This window comes from Alexandromys fortis, unplaced genomic scaffold (genome assembly GCF_014885135.2).
Source record: "Alexandromys fortis isolate MF-2015 unplaced genomic scaffold, M_Fortis_MF-2015_v1.1 scaffold_181, whole genome shotgun sequence".
Lineage (NCBI taxonomy): Eukaryota > Metazoa > Chordata > Mammalia > Rodentia > Cricetidae > Alexandromys > Alexandromys fortis.
Genome location: NW_026068069.1, coordinates 2,556,011 through 2,573,610, shown reverse-complemented (window position 1 = coordinate 2,573,610; position 17,600 = coordinate 2,556,011). Strand labels below are relative to the sequence as shown.

General features: G+C 44.9%; 1 protein-coding gene across 1 annotated transcript in view; it reads left to right on the top strand.

Annotated features, from left to right (window-relative positions):
* Positions 1-17,600, top strand: part of Megf10 (multiple EGF like domains 10) — a 155,685-nt gene that overhangs the window by 126,563 nt on the left and 11,522 nt on the right. Inside the window, exons 14-19 of the mRNA XM_050120904.1 lie at positions 7,251-7,397; positions 8,578-8,712; positions 9,161-9,289; positions 12,825-12,953; positions 15,035-15,163; positions 17,156-17,284. Of these exons, the coding sequence (XP_049976861.1) occupies positions 7,251-7,397; positions 8,578-8,712; positions 9,161-9,289; positions 12,825-12,953; positions 15,035-15,163; positions 17,156-17,284 (798 nt within the window). The remainder of the gene's footprint in view (positions 1-7,250; positions 7,398-8,577; positions 8,713-9,160; positions 9,290-12,824; positions 12,954-15,034; positions 15,164-17,155; positions 17,285-17,600) is intronic.

Below are 17,600 nucleotides of genomic sequence, written 5' to 3'. Positions count from 1 at the left end.
AGTCCTCATTGTCCACTATGTTCAGCGAGTCCGGTTTTATCCCAGGCTTTTTCAGATCCAGGCCAGCTGGCCTTGGTGAGTTCCCGATAGAACATCCCCATTGTCTCAGTGTGTGGGTGCACCCCTCGCGGTCCTTAGTTCCTTGCTTGTGCTCTCTCTCCTTCTGCTCCTGATTTGGACCTTGAGATTTCTGTCGATGCTCCAATCTCTGTCTCTGTCTCTGTCTCCTTTCATCCCCTGATGAAGGTTAATATTCAGGAGGATGCCTATATGTTTTTCTTTGGGTTCTCCTTATTTAGCTTCTCTAGGATCACTAATTATAGGCTCAATGTCCTTTGTTTATGGCTAGAAACCAAATATGAGTGAGTACATCCCATGTTCCTCTTTTTGGGTCCGGCTTACCTCACTCAGTATAGTGTTTTCTATTTCTATCCATTTGTATGCAAAATTCAAGAAGTCCTTGTTTTTTACTGCTGAGTAGTACTCTAATATGTATATATTCCATACTTTCTTCATCCATTTTTCCATTGTTGCTGATGGGAATGCAAACTTTTGCAACCACTTTGGAAAGCAGTGTAGTGGTTTCTCAGAAAATTCGGGATCAACCTACCCCTGGACCCAGCAATACCACTCTTGGGAATATACCCAAGAGAGGCCTTATCATACAACAAAGTATATGCTCTACTATGTTCATAGCAGCATTGTTTGTAATAGCCAGAACCAGGGACCATTTCTTAATAGAAGCCTCATTCCAGTGACCAAAGAAAAGAAAGAGAACACTCAACGATGTCTTTGTACTAGAACAAGAAAACTGAATACTGTCTTAGGGTGTCTGTGAAGAGACACCATGATCATGGTAACACTTACAAAGGAAAACATTTAATCAGGTGCTAACAGTTCAGAGGTTTAGTCCATTATCTTCATGGCGGGGAAGTAGGGTAGTGTACAGGCACACATGGTGCTGAATAAGGAGCTAAGAGTCCTACATCTTGACTCACAGACAGGAGAGAGAGAGAGACAGAGACAGAGAGACAGAGACAGAGAGAGAGACAGAGACAGAGAGAGACAGAGACAGAGAGAGACGGAGACAGAGAGAGACAGAGACAGAGAGAGACAGACAGAGAGAGACAGAGACAACAGAGACAACAGACAGACCCAGGCTTGGCTTGAGCATCTGAAACCTCAAAGCCCACCCTCAGCAACACACTTCCCCCAACAAGCCACACCTACTCCAACAAAGCCACACCTCCTAATAATGCCACTCCCTATAGGGGCTGTTTTCTTTCAAACCACCCCAAATGCTAAACTGGCAGAAAAGGGGTTAGGATATCGCATCAGCCCTTGAGCCCCTTAGGAAAATGAATGGGATGAACAAGACATAATATAACAGGAAGATGGGAACAGCAGAATGGAATCAGAGTTAGGGTGCTCACCTGAGCCCAGCCAGGAATGGAGGACTTGGAAGGAGAACCCTGTGGTGTCTTGATGATAAGAGACCGGCTTCTCCATAGCCCCAGGAAGCAGCCGTTCTGTCCCACACACCCACTGTGACCAGTGGTGCAGATGAAAACTGCCTTTAGGGACCCCTCCATCCCAGTGTAGTTCTCTGGCACCTTAGCCCCTCAGTGACGCCTAATGGTTACCATGAGGACCTTGGGAGGGCAGCATCCCAGAATCACCTTAGTGGGAATCCACGTTCAAGTCAATAACTACATCAAAGGGTTTAATCAACATGCAAGTGCCCTGTTAACCACAAATGCACATGACCCACATCTGAGACCTTGTGGGCCTGGGGAATGGAGAGAGATGGGGGGGGGAGTATGCATGCGGGTACCTGTCTGTCTGTCCATCTCTCCCTTGATGGACAGAAGGCTGAGTCTCTGAAGTGAGAATGGCTTCAGCGAACCCCCCAGGTTTCCCGCTCTGCCCCACAGCCTGCTGTTGGCTCTCACCCAGGGCTGGACTCGGGCACACAGTGCTCACCCGCTTGTTAGTCTTGCAGGTACGGATATGAACCTCCCTAATTTCTATGACTGAGGGACTGTTCGTCAAGAGCCAATTAAAAAAGTGTGATTTAATAACCTCAAGTTGGGTGTTTCCATGCCCTCTGCTGGCGTTGTGGTTGGGCACTGGGAGGGAGGAGATAAATAGTGCCAACTCCAGCTAAAGTGTGGTCAGAGGTGGTACACTGGTGAGAAATTTGCCTGTACTGTCTGTGCCATCACATTGAGGACAATGTTAGAGATGAAGAAACTAGCAACTTGATGACTCCTAGACAACATGTTCTTCTTCTACCCCAATTATCAATAACAAATATCTCTTTTTTTTAATTCTGCCGTGTATTTAATAGATTGCTGCAGATGTTGAATCAAAATCATTTTCTTTATTTTCCAGCATCCCAGCTATTGCAATATTGGCACGTTGAGTACAAATGAGATGAGGATTTGGGGCTAAATCTTTGAGAGGGGAAATAACGACATCCTAGATGATTTATTTACTACATCCATGCAGTCACAAATGCCTAGTAAATGCGGGTTTCACACTGAGGCCCCTGGCTTAATGCATCAGGCATTAAATGCACGAACATTTCTTTAGTGCTGCCTAGCTGAAGTTTATCTCGGTCATTCAGCCATTGCCTAGCAACTTGAGAAGGCTATCAATGGGCTCTTTGTCCCCGGTCCTGGCAAAAACAGTCCCTCGCAGACCTCCTTATCAGCATTGGAAAATTTATCAGGAAGAAGTGCTTCCATTGAGCAAAACTGCCTTCGAATAGAAACCCACCCTCTTCCCATTTGCCCCCTCTTCCAAATATTTAAGGAATCGGCTAAAGAAACAACTGATTTTGAAGATTTTATTTGTTCCTTGGTGGATATCCCAAAGAAATCATCTTATGGTGTCTCATTATTTTTCTATTTCTCTTTAGTATGGGGTAACAGCTCCCAGCACCCAAAAGTTTGCCTTTCTAATCCAGAAAGGCAAAGGTGCCCACACACATGTGGACTATGTGTTGGCTTCTTCCTACTCTAGCTACTTCTATCCTTCTGCCTCCCCCGACCCATTCAGGGAAAGTGTTCTCCCACTGCTCACACATCCTCTCTGCAAACACCCCACAGGCACACTGAGACATCACTTCTGTGAATCGGGGCATACCGGGCCTCAGGGCCAACCATTATTCTCCATGTGTGTTAGGTCTCAGACAGGACAGTCGGGCTCTCTCGCTCTCCCATCTGGCAGAATGAGTTGTCCGGGGTAGGGTCAGGAAAACAGAGGAACTTTCCATCTGCCTCTCCTCCACCAGTCTCTAGAATTCTTCCTCCCCTGCGCTGGGTTTTGTTCAGTGCCTTCTCGTCCTCACTTTCACCCCCTTCATCTCAACTCGTTACCCAACTTTTTGTCTTCAAGACTCATGTCTTCCCACGTTCATCCACTCTCCCATAAAGCATGAATTCATCTATGCCACCCCTCATTGGTTCTCTGCAAACATGGTGTGGTGCAGGGGTGGGGTCTCTCTCTCCACCTTAGGGTGCTCTTAGCTATTCTCTATGAGCCCATGGCTGGCCACACACTTCAACTGGTATTTCGAGTTCCTAAATTCCAGCTGTTCCCAACTTTGGCAATTCCTAGAAGATTTCTGCATGCTTCTTGAGACTCTGAGTCTTGTAGCTACTGTTCCCTGAGGCTAGAACCATTTTTCCTCCTCCCTTGGTCCAGGTCACTAGACAGAGTTGGGGGTGTGTCCTAGGGCTTTATCATTTGGAGTTAACTTGTTTTGGAGTTTATTATCTGGAGTTAACATTTTTTGTCTCACCAACAAGTCAGACTGGCTAGATTCCTAGAAGGCATATTATCTTAAGTTATTTTTCATCTTTGGCAAACAAGGAAACAAGAATATGTTTCAGAGGGCTCTCTCAGACTAGGCAAATATGAAAGCAATCGAAATAAAGAAAGGAAGAGGTGCTATAGCAAGCTTACAACTCTTTCAACACCTTTTCAGCTTGGAACACGCCTCACTGCAGGGTTGTGTCCTTAAGCAGCTCACAGCCTCAACCTGAGGCCAGGAAGCGATTCAAAGAAACACTTAGTCAAGATTTAGTTGTGAATCTCATTGCCTAAAATTTTATAATTAGGTATTTACTTCTTAGACTCTCAAAATGTGTGCCTTCTTGCAATATTAATAATCCCTAGAGAAAGAAGATTCCCGCTATAATAGACTTGTCATGCCCTTCCCTGAGTATATAATGAAAGAAGAGATGGCAAGAGTCACAGAGAGTTTGAGGAGAGGTAGCACTGGGGGATGAAGGGACCTACTTTTCTGTGGGCTTGTCTCATACCTGATACTTGTCTCAAAATAGATTAGGTATTAATATATGCAAAACAATAACTCTTTTACTGCGTAGAATAAAATAAGAGAGCTTGAATTTCAAAGATAAAACACAAAATGGAATGTTTATAATTTGCATTCAACGGAAAAATTCCTTCATGATCCTAAAACTTAAGAAACCAAAGTTATTTGAAAAGCAAGTTTGGTTCTGCTGAAATACGGTTCTATGACTGGAGACAGTCTCTGGAACAAAATGCTGGGTAAAAGCATGTGAAACCTAGTGTGTGTTTTGTTGGTTTTTCAATGGACTGCCTGGCTATTCCATGGTGCTTTCTACTTACTGGGAAAGTAAATGGTGAAGCTGATCATGACAGATGGGTATGCCAGCCAGATGAGGGAAAGGAATCAAGCACCAAGTGTAGGATCGCTCAGTTTTGATTGCTAATCTTCAGTCATCTTTTAGAACCAGCTTTGTTACCTGCTAATCATGCTAACCTATAATATCCAAAGTTATTGTAATGGCCATTCTTGGTTGTCAGCCTGACTGCATCTGGAATTAATCTAAAGCCCAAATGGCTGGGTACACCTGTCAAGGTTTTTTGTTTGTTTTGTTTTTATTTTTTTGTTTTGTTTGTTTGTTTCTTTCTGTTAAATCATTTAAAGTGAGAAGAGCCCACTTTAATCTGGGCCCCGCCTTCCGGTAGCATCCTTTATAAAGGACGTGGAAGAAAACCCTTTGCCTGCTTGCTCTCTCTCTCTCACCAGCGAGTTCATTCCTTCACTGGCATTAGAACTTACTTCTTTGAGATTCAGGAGTACACTGAGACATCCAGCTCTGTGGACTGAACAACTCCTGGATTCTTGGACTATCTGTTGGTACACAGCCATTGTTAGACTAGCTGTATCACAGCCTGTAAGTGTAATCCACTCTAATAAGCTCCATAAATATGCATATATATATATATATTAGAGGTCACACATACACACACATATGAATGTATTATATCAGTTCTGTTCCCCTAGAGAACCATGTATAAACTTTTGGCCTGAAACATACTCCATTCCATTATGGCTGAATTTAAATGTAATGTGATTTGACCAATAATTGATAAATTAAGACACCTTAAATGGCCAAGTCTTGTGCTTCAAACCCCACTCCACATTTAAAAAAATATTAAGAAATCAGAACTAATTTTCAGGATGGTTATAAGGTTAACTGCGAACTTATTTGGGTTCTACTTCCTCGGACTTCTTGTTGAGATTAGCCTGAATGGATCTGGGTCAAAATGCTGAGGGACATCTGAATCTATGAAGCAGGTGGTCCCTTACCACCTTGGCTGTCAAACAGGAGCCTTGGCTTACAGTGAGGATGGAAAATCTGAATTCCAGTCGAGGGGAAAGCCCCAGGCAGGTTACCCTTGATAGTTCTTTCTTCAGACGCAAAGCAAAGCTTACATTTGCAGCATACTCCCAAGTTCACTGCTGCTTGGAATGCCTTGCAGTTCTGTATGGTATAGGTATTGGCTTAAAAAAAAATCACCTGAGACACCATGGCTGGTGCTTCATAGTCAGAGAGTGTGGAATTCGCAAGTATGTCTCAGCTTTCCAAAAGGCCTTGAAAAGTAAGATGTGTGTATGAACACAGGAAAGAACAGCAGGTCCGTGTTTTATTTATTTATCCTGTGGGGGACATTTAGCCACCACTCATCAGTTTATATCCAGAACTGGTTTCCTCTGGAATCAAAGTCTGTTGCTAACCTGAGTGAACACAATGGGATTGTGCCTCTTGGCTGGCTTTTGACAAGCTAAGGACTTTGCTGGGGGGATGGACACGGGGACAGGAAAAAGCAGAGATTTATCATTTTATAGTAATGGCTTTATACCAGCTGGTGACATATTTGAGGTCCTCTACAATGCCTTCCATATTAGGTTCAGGGCACCATACATGTGGTATGGCCTACCCATCATCCTCCAGGCAGGGCCGCTGTGAACTTTCTGGAATCCTGGATTGAGCATGTCCTCGTGTGTTCTCACTTGTTCTGACGCCAGCAGTCACCAGTGTAGCCCTGGTCAGACGTCTTCCCTCTGCAGGTGAAGAGTCTGAGAATCTGATGTAGCGAAGATATCCCTGTTGGATTTTAATACAAACTTACAGAACCCTCTTTTTGCCTCCATTAGTGCCTGGCTTTATTTTCATTCCTGCAGACCCAGCTTCCTGTAGAAACTGGTTCATTGGGTCATGACTGACATAAGGTTTCTTTATTTCCCAAACAAAAACTTAAATAGCTCCATACGACGTCATAGCAGCGACTCAGACAATAGCACATGCATGGCATTAGCCGGGATAGTCTGCCTCTAACTGTGCAGATGGAAACAAATTTTTTTTAGGAATGAAATCGGTGATGCGTATGAGCACATCAGCGTATCCCGCCACAATACATCATTGAAGTACTTTAGGATTGGGTTTCCTTGTTTACCCTACCCTGTCCCCGGTAGGGCTGCCTACATGTAAAAGAATTTAATCATTTTGTGCTTTGTCTGATCGTTGTATCCTTTGTTCATTTCTCTGTAAAAGCAAAGAATGGGGGGGGGGCGGATAAATAGGAAATCAATAGTCTTTTTTTTTTTTTTTTGATAAATTTTGCCTTCAACAGACAGAACCCTCGGGCTTCCCGATGCTCCCTCCTATTAAAGAAGAAAAATCAATTCAGTGAAAGTATTTTCTCCTTGGCAGCATAGGAGGGAATTCTGGGTATTCGTTGACGTTCGAATGACTCTGTGTATTGTAAGTGTGTTTTAAGCCTGGTATCATCTCTGTCCAGCGCTCTCTGCGCAGTTGCGCTTGCGCCGTCCTTGAACCCCATTACGTATTAGCGTCCTCGGATGCCCGCGCTGCACCCTCCTCAGCCCCGCCCCGTGTGTGTTTCAGGTGTGCACTGTGACAGCGTGTGCGCCGAGGGACGCTGGGGTCCTAACTGCTCACTGCCCTGCCATTGTAAAAATGGGGCTTCTTGTTCTCCTGACGACGGCATCTGTGAGTGCGCACCCGGATTCCGAGGCACCTCTTGTCAGAGAAGTAAGTGTCTCCTAGGGGGTGGTCTCTGTGCCCCTCTTCCTGGGAACTGCGTGTAGATTGGTCTCTGTTCTACCATTTAGTTTCTAGTGCTGTTTTGTGGCGGTCAAGGGCAGAGCAGTCCTTGAAGAACTGTCACTGTCCTCAAATGACACTTGCCCAAGAACTTTATTCTTTTCGACCTCTAGGACGAACTTAACAGATGGGGGCGTTAACCCTTTCTTCCCAGTGATGATTTCTTTCATTACCTCGTGGGCCTCATCATCAGGGCGCGATTCTTATTTCTTCCTCCGAGGGTGCAAATGGTGTTCCAGAAATCCACTGACCTGTAAATATTTTATTCAGCAATTTGGCGTCAGCCTCACCTCAATTACCAGAAGTTAACATCAGCCAAACCTCGAGGCAATCGCACATCTCACTAGTAAGCTGAAAGTCAGTGCTGGGGAGAAAGCAGACTTCAAAGTTAAAAACGGGGGCTGTTGATGCTGCTCTGTGGAAGCCTCAAATTAAGAAAGAGTCTGTGAGATTTTACTTAATCTCTTGGTAAATGTAATAAGAAAAGTTATTACACATACTTGTAATTTCTAAGATCAACTTTTTTAGTGAAAAAAAAGAGTTCAATGCAGTCATTCTGTATTTAAATTCAAATAAAGTATTGGAAGCATCCAAATACACGGCATTTTGTATACTTGTTCTCTCTAACCACAACTGTCAACCTGTGCTTTTTTTTTTTTTTAAAGAAGAAAGATCTTTGAATTTTGAGCATTTATCTTTTTGTTTGTTTGTTTGTTTGTTTGCCAGTCGCGGTTCTTAAATAATAAAGGGCCAATAAATGGCTTGGTAATACTTAATTTAGGCATTGATACTTAGAGTTTTATTTTCCGCATTTCCTTATTCATTTAACAAATGTCTAGGCCTGGCCTTGAGCCAACCACAGGAGGACAGTGAGGTCTATCTGTGACATTCCCTCATACCAGAGGCACTCGGAGTTTAGTGGCTTCCTTCTTTGTTAAAAGCTGCCCTTCTTGTTCCACACCTGAAAAATCCTCATTATCATTTTTTAAGTTCTCTTATTTCTCCATTCTAACTAGACTGAGATGATATTCTAACTAGACTGTTCTGAGTAGAACAGGAGATAGACCCAACTCAGAAAGGTAACTATGTATTTCCATCCTATTTGCAGTCTGCTCCCCGGGGTTTTACGGACATCGCTGTAGCCAGACATGCCCACAGTGTGTGCACAGCAGCGGGCCCTGCCACCACATCACAGGCCTGTGTGACTGCTTGCCTGGCTTCACGGGAGCCCTGTGCAATGAAGGTAAGCACCCAGGCACCCTGGAGAGCTGTGGGGAGGATCAGACTTCCCCAAGGCCACAGGGGCCACCACCAGCTCTGGGTAGTTCTGAAAATGACACGAGCATTGGAAATGCCTCCTTGGCATGACGCTCCCTTGGCTGTGTCTTATGATGTCACTGGAACCATCCATACGTGAAAAGTCAACGTGAGAAAGGATCTTGATTCCCTGAGGGAGAAACCACAAGTCAGAGTTCTACGAACACCACCGTTTCTTTTTGAGATGTCAGAATAAGGCCTTTGGTTTCACGTGTTTGGAAAAGTGAGCCCATCTGTGATTAGCATGCGTGATCTCTTAAGTGGAGGCAGGCCGGCAACGGGCGGCTGGGTGTGACCCTGGAATTTGTCTCCCATTCTCAGGGTTCTGTGAGATGGGTTCCAACTCTAGCTGACTGAACTCCGTCTGTTCACAGTGTGTCCCAGTGGCAGATTTGGGAAAAACTGTGCGGGCGTTTGCACCTGCACCAACAATGGCACCTGCAACCCCATCGACAGGTCCTGTCAGTGCTACCCAGGCTGGATCGGCAGTGACTGCTCTCAGCGTAAGTCTTGTTGGAGAACATCCATTTCCTGTGTCTTAGGATTGAATGGTGAGAGTTATATGGTCAGCAAAGAATATGTGACCTTGAGCATCTATTAAAAATATTATAGTTTTAAAAATTAAGATATCTGTACAACGACCTATCAGAATCTACCAATAAATGATGTGGCTCTTTGGGAAAAGCCTAGATTTGTAAATTTTTTTCTTATTCACTGCTCATCGACTCTCTATTCATTGATTTCTTTTTTATATATATACAAGGTTCTGTGTAGCCAAGGCCAGCTTCAGACTCACTATGTAGTCCAAATTGACCTTGAATTTTTGCTCTTTTTGCCTCTATATCCCGAATGCTGGGATTACAGTTGTGCACTATTTGGTCTTATGTGGTGCTGGGAACTGAACCCAGGGCTTCAAGGATGCTAGGCAATCACTCTACCAACGGGGCCTTATCTCTATTCCTGATATCTATCGGTTAAAAAAAAAGTAGATGCATTTAGAGATTTGTCATGTAGTCATCAGAAAATTTAATAGTCTAGCCATGAAGGAGTAGAATCAAAATGATTTGGATCTTAGAAATTTTCTGGGATCCTGGGCAGACTGACTGCCTTAGCACCCCTCACATCTTGTCCTGTGTCTTGGCTCCCCAGGTGCCTCTCATTCTGCTCTTCAGATGGGGGTAGTATGACCCTAAAAGGAATTCTGCTGATGGCTTTAGGCTCCCCGTGACATAAAAAGAGGACAGTGGCCATAAGCCAGACTTTGAAAGGCTTGGTTAGTCACCTTCACAAAGTGTTCAGGTTTTGACCAAGGACAGCATATGTCTGCCCTTTTACTCCCCATCATAGCCTGCATGGCCCACGATCAGCTCATACTGAAGCCGACACGCTGCACATATGATAGGTCAAGGAAGGATTCTGATACTACATGGTTCGCGGGCCATTGAATTCAGATTATAGGGCCATCAATCTGCAAATATTAATTGGTGAAGATATATTTCTGCCTGAATGATAGTTTTGTTTTCAACCATTCAGACTCTCCCCCATCTCTGAGACAAGTAAGCCTTCAGTGAAGGGAATGTTTGTTGTTATAATTTCATAGTTTGTGTTTTCACCTTTTGGGGGGTGGAACTTCAGAAGCAATTGCCGTCTATTCAAATCTGTGCATGGAAGGCCTCTGATTCAGGCTGGCCCAGAAGCAGGCTGTGGACTAGGTCCTCAGAAATGAACATCCAGGGCTTGGGAAGGAAAATAAAGACGCAATGTCATTGCTAGGACACGATTGGTGTAATTTGCTCCTTTAACACGTAGTCTTTATTTTGGAAGTTGGTCACTTCCTCATTTGGAGGAGGAATGTTCTGGAAGGAACAAAAATGGGAACAGCACAGTGAATGGAGACAATAGCATGGCTTGTCCCCATAATCGCTCTGGAGGAAACTGATTTATTTGGCAAGCCTTGCTCCTCCTGGGGACCATTGGTTTCATTGATTCCCTATGGGGCCATCTTAATATTTCTTCTTGGCTGATTGCCAGCTAGTTTCAAAGGAGGAAAGTCCTTCACCATGCAAACAGAGACTTGGAGATCTAATGGGATGCATTTAAAGGGCCACATGGCCTTGGCAAAATGACTATCGGAAGCCTTGTCTCTGTATTTACCTTTATGGATGGAAAATTTAAATGATCTTTATTTCTAATCTCTAATCACAGCTGACATGGGAGTCAAACCTGCTGCAAGGGGACAACTTAGAAAAATATGCTCTGGGCAGAAGACAGTTCATGAAGGTTTATTAAGCATCATTAGAAGTAGCCTGTTTGGGGCTGACGAGATTACTCTATGGTTTAAAGCTCTCACTGCTGAATCATGAGGAGCAGAGTTTGAATCCAAGCACCCTGAAAACAAGCTGGGAGGGTTGTCCCATAAACACTTGTAACTCCATCCCCAGTGCCCTCTTCTGAGATCCATGTACACACAGGTGTGCATGCCCCCATACTCATTATACATACACTCACCCACACACATAAACACAGCTAAAGTAAATAAACACAAAAATAAAAGAAATGGTTTTAGGGGAATTGGGTGGAGGAGAACAAAACTGAGCTTTTATTTTTATAGAAACTGGTTGTGGGGGAGAGAGAGGGTGATACGCAGCGTAGAGGAGGTTGGACATTTTAATTGTCTTCACACTGAGCCCTACAGTGGCCTTTAGAGTGAGGCCGTGCATATGTACCAAATAGCAACTACCACTGTGAGCCTGTGTGACCTCGGATACGCTCCTGTTACCCAGGATTGAACCAAAGCTCTTCATCTTTAAGAATGCCTTCTTAGACAACTCCTATGGACCATGAATTTCAGCTATTATTTTTTTTCCTTATTTTTGGGTCAAAATGGCACATATGCTTATGGGAAATACTTCAGATTCACTAATTTTCTTTATTGCCCCATGTTTTCAATAGATAATAAGATAGAAATTATAAGTAGCCACCCTTTTAATATTTTCTTAAAGCTGTAGTAGAAATAGAATTGTTTGGGGGATTGAATTATTTTGCCCATATTGGTGTGGCTTTCTTTTTTTTTTTTTTTTTTTTTTTCGAGACAGGGTTTCTCCGTAGCTTTTGGTTCCTGTCCTGGAACTAGCTCTTGTAGACCAGCCTGGCCTCAAACTCACAGAGATCCACCTGCCTCTGCCTCCCGAGCGCTGGGATTAAAGGTGTGCGCCACCACCGCCCGGCTTGGTGAGGCTTTCTAATAGCTCTTTCGGTGACAGTGGCCACTGATGAATTAGTTGTGTTATCTTCTACTTCTTCCAGCCAGAAATTTCTATGAATAAACGGCTTCATACAGCTGGTGACCTTGGCACATAAAATGAGATTCTAATGGCAACTCTGGAGCCTAGAGACCAGGACAGGATCAGAAAATCAAAGCCCTGAGCCTATGACCTAGGAACCCCAAGGAAAATTAAATTCCTGAGCCCACGACCTAGGAGCCCTAAGGAAAATCAGAGCCCTGAGCCCACGACCTAGCAGCCATAAGTACAATCCTTCCAGATCTGGTCCTAACTCAATGTCCCCTCCAGGGAGGCTGGGTTTTAGGAGGAGTCCCCGTCATTGTCATCCTCATCACACCTTTCTCTTCCACAGCTCTTCCCTGCACTGCTTCTCTGCTAGCTGACAGTTTTGCTACCTTGCAAAATAGAAGTGTTCAGAGAGTAGTTCAGACTCTCATTTTTCTCCTTTGTTCTTCCTTGGGTCTAGAACAGTGCTAGGTACACAGTAGGTGTCCAGTGTGATTTGTCTAACAATTGAATCTTTAAAGTAATTCTTGCTCCCTCAAGTCCTTCTGAAGCTGTAAATGTGTGGATATGCCAGTGATGTTGGTAGTTATTGCCACCAGTATTGTTTATCAACTAAAGTGTGAATGAATTGTCCATATTAGTGGTATGAACTTAGCACATGGAAGAAGGTTGGGAGATGGAGGAATGTACTGTTGGGTGTTGACCTGGAGACTCCAATTCATCTCTCCGTACTTGATGTGATTTTCAGCCTGTCCGCCTGCCCACTGGGGTCCCAACTGCATCCACACCTGCAACTGCCACAATGGAGCCTTTTGCAGTGCCTATGACGGGGAATGCAAATGCACGCCTGGATGGACGGGGCTCTACTGCACTCAGAGTAAGCAAGGAGGACGTCGGGGGCGGGGGGCACAGCCACAGAGGAAATGCCCTCCCTGTTTGTGTGTATCATGTTAGGTGAGTGAGGGCTCCTCCCACGTGTGTGATGCCTACTCAGTGATCTCCAGATAGCTCCCTTTCTCTGAGTGTTTAAGAACCCCCACGTGCCAGGTCCCCTTCAGCTAGCTTCTGTGAGCACAGAGAGGTGGAGCAAGTCATGAAAGTAATTTACTTCTAAAATGTATTGATGTCCCTTTTCTCTTCTTTTATCAGACTGTATTTCTGTACGTGAAGTGCTTTTATTTCTTCTGAATGTACAAATGTGAGGATCCATGATAGGGAATACGAAGTAAGAAGAGACACACACCTCGTAGATTAGCGAACAGCGTGCCCACAGAGAAAATGAGGTTTGCCTACAGGAATCAACCAACTCTAGATGCCTGGCCCACCTCCCATGGTGTCCGATTCAGTGTGTCTGGACCAGGACCTGTGAATCTGTGTTTCTGCCCATTGGTGACAATGTCAGCCCAGGATCATGTTTTTAAAGCCATCCCTCTAGTTCTTATTCCTAGCTCATTCTCATACTGCCCTTTAGTGTTCTACGTGTGGTTTTTAGAATCAGATGCGATATGCAAGCATCCCCCAGACGAACACATTGTGGAAAAATGCCCACGGCTTTCAGCTAAGTGAAACAACAAGGCAGGAAGGCATTTGTTACGGCTATTATCAACAGTAACGTAACTTTAAATGACAGCCGTGTTGAGGGAAAAAAGAGGAGTTAGGAAGTAGGTGATTCCTATTAAGTACTAATTTGTAAGTGTGATAGAGAATAGCTGGAAGAAGACTTCTGGAAGTTTCTAGGAGGAGAGATGGCTATTGACCCAAGATTTGAAAGACAGAATTGGCAAGGGCAAATTTGAATGCTATTCTCTAAAGATTGTGTATCCATAAAGATGTTCGAACTTCTTAGGAAAAAAACATAGAGATCATTTATAATTCCAAAGGTAGGCACGACTTTAAACAGAGGACCCTTTAGCACAACATAGCCTTATCTGCATGGGTCTGGTCTGACCATAGTTCCGCCTGCCATTTGCCAGACTTGTGATACTCGAGGCTTAGTTCTTATCTGCAGCATAGGAAGCCCCACCTCTGGATTTTTAGGCCGCTAAAGATCAAATGGCAGAATGAACGCAAAGGATTTGGTGCAGAGTGGGGTTTCAAACAAATAGAGGATATGGGGGTGTCATTACGAGCTGGCTTCTGAGATCTGTGTGCCAGTCCCGCTCCTGAAAATACGAGCTTCCCTTAAATGGCAAAATAAAAGGCGTGTACAGTATCTGGAAACAACTGAGGAATCTGTCTCTACTGAAGCCTTCATGGTGCCTAAAGCAGTCTTAGAGAGCAGCTGCTGATGCATGTAAGCCAAGAGCGTGTGCGTGTGCGCGAGCATATATGTTCTGCCCCAGGCTCCTGGTGGTGTAAATCTTAGAAGCTATGTAGTAGCGTGAAGACCTAAAGGACCTCACAAACCACCTCTGAGACACAGCTGTCTTCTCTTTAGGCATTCTGCCACATATATTTGATAATGGTAATAACATGATTTAAGTGACAAACAGACCCGGTGGACAGGACCAGTAGGAGAATTTGAGTTGTTGTTGTTTTGTTTGTTTGTTTGTTTGTTTGTTTTTAACTTGTAAAAGCAACTCTAAAAGAGAACCGAAATACAAAGTACTCACTTCAGTCCTGGGAACTCAAATCCAGGATTCTAGAAACTGAGTGAAGAATAAAGGCAATAAATTCCACATCCTTCCTAGGCTCCATGGAGCTTTGCAGGAAGACACCAGTGATGGTAACACGTAAAGCTAGGGAACTCTTCTGCGTCTGGCTTGTGGAGTGCAATCTCCTTGCAGGAGCCCAGACTTGAGAGTCCTAAACAGCCCTGTGACCGCTGAGGTGCATGGGAATGCCTTTACTCCTTAAGGTATTCCAAGTCCTTGAAGTTCAGCCCTAAGTCTGCGCAGGCAGGAGCCTTGTTTCTCACAGGCACCCTTCTGACTTCCTCTGCCCTTACTCCTCACACAGGATGCCCTCTGGGGTTTTACGGCAAGGACTGTGCACTGATTTGCCGGTGTCAGAATGGAGCGGACTGCGACCACATCTCAGGGCAGTGTACCTGCCGCACGGGATTCATGGGATGGCTCTGCGAGCAGAGTGAGTACGCTGTGTGGCCTCCCTGGGCACCTGGGTCACCTTTCTCGAAAGCCAGAGATGCAAAGGCAGCAGGGCTGCTGCTCCTTCCAGTTGTCTGGGCGATGGTTAGTTACCAGCACAGCCCACTTCCCCTTCTCAGGACCTCCCCGCTAGAATCCCTGCCGGCTGTCTTTCCTCCAGATTCTGAGTGACACCCAGCACTCTGGGTGGAAGGGGAGAGTCTGTAAGAATGAAAGCAGGTTCAACTTTTCCATTATGCCTTTCCTGGCTTGTCCTCCTTCTCATAGTTTTGGAAGATGATGGCTTGGAGTCTTAACGAAGATGGCATTTCCCTTCATGGCAGCAGTGAATCCAGACTTACACATGGGAGGACGCTGGTTAGGGAGAAGTGCTGGGGCCTGGGGCATGGGAATAAGTCCAGGCACTCTTTTGACAGTGACTTTTATTCTTTCCACTATCAAATTTTCACCTGGATCTTAATCTTCAAGACGACACTCTGTCTTTACATGTTTTCTTTTAGTCTCACCCAGGGAGAATATACTGTAGGGACCCCCATCTTTATTGTTTCAATTGCCACCTTCCCTCCCAAGATTACAAGAATATTAACCCTTAAATGGAGTATGTAAGATAAACATACTATTCTTTTCCTCTGACTTTTATTCAGTACTGAAGATGAAGCAAGAAAGGCCAAAGTGTGTGCGGCCCACTCTCTGATGCTAAAGGCCCCAAGGCAGGGCAAAACGAGAGGTTACCACTGACCTCTGAGTTTATTCTTGGGAAGGTGGACCCCAAGATGACTTGGGGTAGAGAGGGAATGGCCTGCATAAGTGGGTAGAATCAGCATTCCTCCTTTCCAGTCCAGCTTTACAGACCCAGCGCAGCTCAGAGGTCTCAGCCTTAAGTGCGGATGCATGGCATGTCTGTGCAGAACCTCCCTCCTGCAAAAACAGCAAGAGCCTCCCAGAGCCCGTTCAAGACAAAGATGGCACAATGTCAGTCCTGTGTCACTGTTCCCGGTGGTCATACAAGGGATACAGAGTCACAGTGAGTCCCATGTGCAGCAATCCCTGTGTATAATGCTTTCTATGCCTGCTAAACCCAGGCCTAGAAATCAGCACAGGCTCTAAACCGACGTGCATGCAAATGCCAGGCAACCAGTTAAGGTCTTCTTAAGGAAAACCTCTTCTGTGATTTCTCTGGATGTGGAATTACAGTGATTAAAATGTCCGTGTTTTTGAAGCTTGCTCCCAGTGCTTAAAACCAGCAATCCTGGTTGCCAGACCTGGTCGCGATGACACATCTCCCCCTGCTGTTCATTTCGCAAACAACATCGGCGTTGAAGATGCTCAGATTTAGATTCCTTTCACCTGCACTCTTCTTTGAAATTAGAGCACAGCCTAAGAGTCCTACTGTGTTAGACTCCGAGTCTACACTGGAGCATTCTATATCAAGTGAAACACTTACCTAGACTATGACCCAAACTGCTCCTAATGAGAGCTAACCCAAGTGTCTTCAAGAGGAGCTCCAGAGTCTACATAAAAGTATGTGTGCTCTCTAGGAATCATCTCTAGTGTACACTGTGGATCCCATTCCCTCTGACCCACAGATCTGATTGTAGGAGTCACATCAATTTGCTTCTTATGTTTTCATCTGTTCCACCGGGGTCCCATAGACCCTCTCTCTATATATATATATATCAGAGAAGTGGGCATTCAGCAGTTAAATGTGTTAGGAGCTGAGCCATAATGTTGACTGGCTCAGTCCTGAGCAGCAGGATTGTGTGAATCCCCATCATGGCTCAAGAACCACCACCTGGCTTCCCACACCTCGGGTGGCACAGGTCTCTCTAAGCCGAAACCTGTGGGTGGAGCTCAGCACCTGATACACAGAGCACACCAACGAAGACAGCTTTGGTCTGGATCCTCCGGACTTGGGAAGTATAGTTTCATTTCCTTGGGAAGTTTGAGAAATATGGCTTCGTCTCCTTCCCAGAATGCCCCGCGGGAACATACGGCTATGGCTGTCGCCAGATTTGTGACTGTCTGAACAACTCCACCTGTGACCACATCACTGGCACCTGCTACTGTAGCCCAGGATGGAAAGGAGCACGCTGTGACCAAGGTAAAGCACTAGGAAATGACAAGGGCTGCCTCTCAGTGTGTGGCCACCACGGACATCAGTATTGAGTACTCTCACTTGGGTTATCTTGGGTTAGCTTCATGGAAGCACATATGGCTTAGCTTGTTAGTTATGTGGTTGCTGGGTGGATGTTTTACTTTTGCTGCCTTTAAGAGATAAGGAAACAGGGTCAAAGTTACAGAAGGTAGTCAGTGTCCCCAAGGTCACGGAGTTAATGCTTAGAATGTCACAGCTTCGATGCCGTGCTTTTCTTATTCTAAAATTCATGAACTTTTTAAATTTTATTTAGGCATAACTG